Source organism: Macrobrachium nipponense, chromosome 22 (genome assembly GCF_015104395.2).
Source record: "Macrobrachium nipponense isolate FS-2020 chromosome 22, ASM1510439v2, whole genome shotgun sequence".
Taxonomy (NCBI): domain Eukaryota; kingdom Metazoa; phylum Arthropoda; class Malacostraca; order Decapoda; family Palaemonidae; genus Macrobrachium; species Macrobrachium nipponense.
In genome coordinates this window covers 22,263,216-22,265,715 of record NC_087213.1, presented here as the reverse complement: position 1 = coordinate 22,265,715, position 2,500 = coordinate 22,263,216, and the positions used below count along the sequence as shown (strand labels likewise).

Sequence of the window (2,500 nt, the reverse complement as noted above, 5' to 3'; positions counted from 1 at the left end):
ACGTAAATACATATATGAAAATATACATACATACATACAAATATCCATTAAAATTTGTTATTATTATTATAATTTCTAATTCCTGACTCATATATGAGTATATACGAGTATTTGTGGAAACACACACATGCATTAAATACAATACACACACACACACACACACACACACACACACACACACACACACACATATATATATATATATATATATATATATATATATATATATATATATATATATATAATGTGTGTATTTGTGTGGATACATGCCTTGGTTAATGCGTATGTTTGTTTGTAATGCGAAGGTGCACGGAAATATTTTTGAGAATATTACAAACAGATGGATATCGTGGCGGAGAGGAATTAATTTTAAACACATTCGAAACAGTTTTATGTCTTAAGGGTTCTCGTACGCTTTTCATTTGTAGATAAGATCCCTGATTGTGGATGAATCCCGGTGAAAGTCTTTCATTATCATAAAAAACTTAGATGATAATAAAGTTTTTAAGTTCCTTTGTATAACAAATATTTTTTTCGTTGTATATTTGTCAAATCTATGACATATCTACTTGAATGCATTGTATAATCACCGGCAAGCATTATAATACAGATGGTAAATTGAATCCTTCGAAATAGAAACAAAAATTATGTTAATAAAGGATTGTAAAATTTGTTTATCTGTACAGTGATACATAATTCACGCAGTTTAGTGTAATGTATTCCAAAAATACTAAAACAAGACGTAATCCGACCTCTAGCTTATTCGGGGAGCGTGCTAAAATCTACGGTCAAATAGCTCCTAGTTTCACCAACGAAAATTGAAATAAATATGCTAGATTTTATTAGAAATAATTGTTCTGTACTGTTTACCATGCACATTATTTATTCTCTACATTTTCATTGTGATCAATGAATAGGGTTCATCTGCTGAAATAATAATAATAAAATAATAATAATAATAATAATAATAATAATAATAATATAATAATAATAATAATAATTAAAATAATAATAATATTTATAACTTAAGGTTATGGTCAAGACCCCACTACGAGATGTATCCACTACGATTGACAGTCACACGACAGGACAAGAACTCTTCGATAACGTAAGGAAAAATAAAAATTTTGGGACTATCAAAATCCCTTTACAAAATTCAAAAATATATTTCAATGTACATAACATTCGGAGCTATAGTAAATTTAAGAGATAGGGACGATGAATATTTTCTCTATTATAAATAATCTGTTAAAATTAGGCTTGTGTATGAGACTAAATATCCTACGAAACTATTTTGGCTCTTTGTTTATCTTATTGTTATCGGTTTTGTTGCCCAAACAGGTGTCTCATGTTTTATCGAGCGCCGATTTGTTATTATTTCAGGTGATGGCGTCGCTGAGCATTGTAGAGACTGAGTACTTTATATTACAGTACAAAAACAAGAAAGGGAATTACCGCGACCTCTTATTGAAAAAGAAGGTAAGGGAGGCAAAGTTGCATTCCTTTCGTTGTTTTATCTTCCATCAATAAAAAAAAGTCTCGGAAAATGACGAAAAATCTTTGCAAATTTACAGAATATTCTGTCTGTTTCGACTTTCTTCCTTCTTTGATCTACGGAAACAAGTGCATCTTATGAATTCCCGTTGTAGTGTTCGTACGATATCACAAAAATCTTAACAAACAAATTAGATTATCATTCTTTGCTCTTCTTGAATACCATGAAAAGCCTTTAATAAATATTAGTGCCTATTTAATTTCTGATGAAAACAGAGAGGATTAATTATAAACAATTCCTTGTTATTCATTTGTTTGTCCTACACGTATCTGAGTTTCAGCGTTTTGGGCATTATGTGTTGTTAACGATGTTTTTTTTTTTTTTTTTTTTTTGCAATTTACTGTGATATAAAAATTAGTCTTTTTATAAGTGCATAACTTGTGAAGATGTGTGCTTTACACATATGCCTCATTATTGCAAGTTTAGTATTAAATGCTTGAGATTTACTCCACAAAGGTTTTACTGAACGCGAGTCATTCGTTTCAGTATACTTAAAAAATTAAATTAAATGAATAACTAAATTTAATTTAACAAAATTTAAAATGTCAACTACAAACGGAAAAGGTGAACGAAATTTACGATTTTTTTTTTTTTTATTCTCAACAGGTTTTATCGATCAAAAAGAAAACTCGAGAGAGTCCAGTGCGATTCTTTCTCAACGTGTCTGTCTTCCCAGCTGATCCCGTTTCTGTTCAAGATTTCACGGCAAAGGTAAAGTCATGTGTTTAGTTATAATGAAAGCCGCTAAAATTAAGAGCAAATTATGCAATACGTCTGCTTGTGTAGGTGATACTTTCTAGCTTACTCCATGAGAAAAAAAAATCCTATTTGTTGGTTTTACTTAGTAATCCAAGAAAACGTTTTACTTAGTGCAATTGGACTTGTTAATTATAAATAGTAAACATATCTGCTGAAATTACTTTCTCCCATTTCAGGCGCCATATA

The 2,500-nt window shown here is 29.8% G+C and overlaps 1 protein-coding gene across 1 annotated transcript in view; it reads left to right on the top strand.

Annotated features, from left to right (window-relative positions):
• Positions 1–2,500, top strand: part of LOC135198538 (ezrin-like) — an 11,293-nt gene that overhangs the window by 2,610 nt on the left and 6,183 nt on the right. The window contains exons 3-5 of the mRNA XM_064226206.1: positions 1,031–1,108; positions 1,384–1,479; positions 2,162–2,266. Of these exons, the coding sequence (XP_064082276.1) occupies positions 1,031–1,108; positions 1,384–1,479; positions 2,162–2,266 (279 nt within the window). The remainder of the gene's footprint in view (positions 1–1,030; positions 1,109–1,383; positions 1,480–2,161; positions 2,267–2,500) is intronic.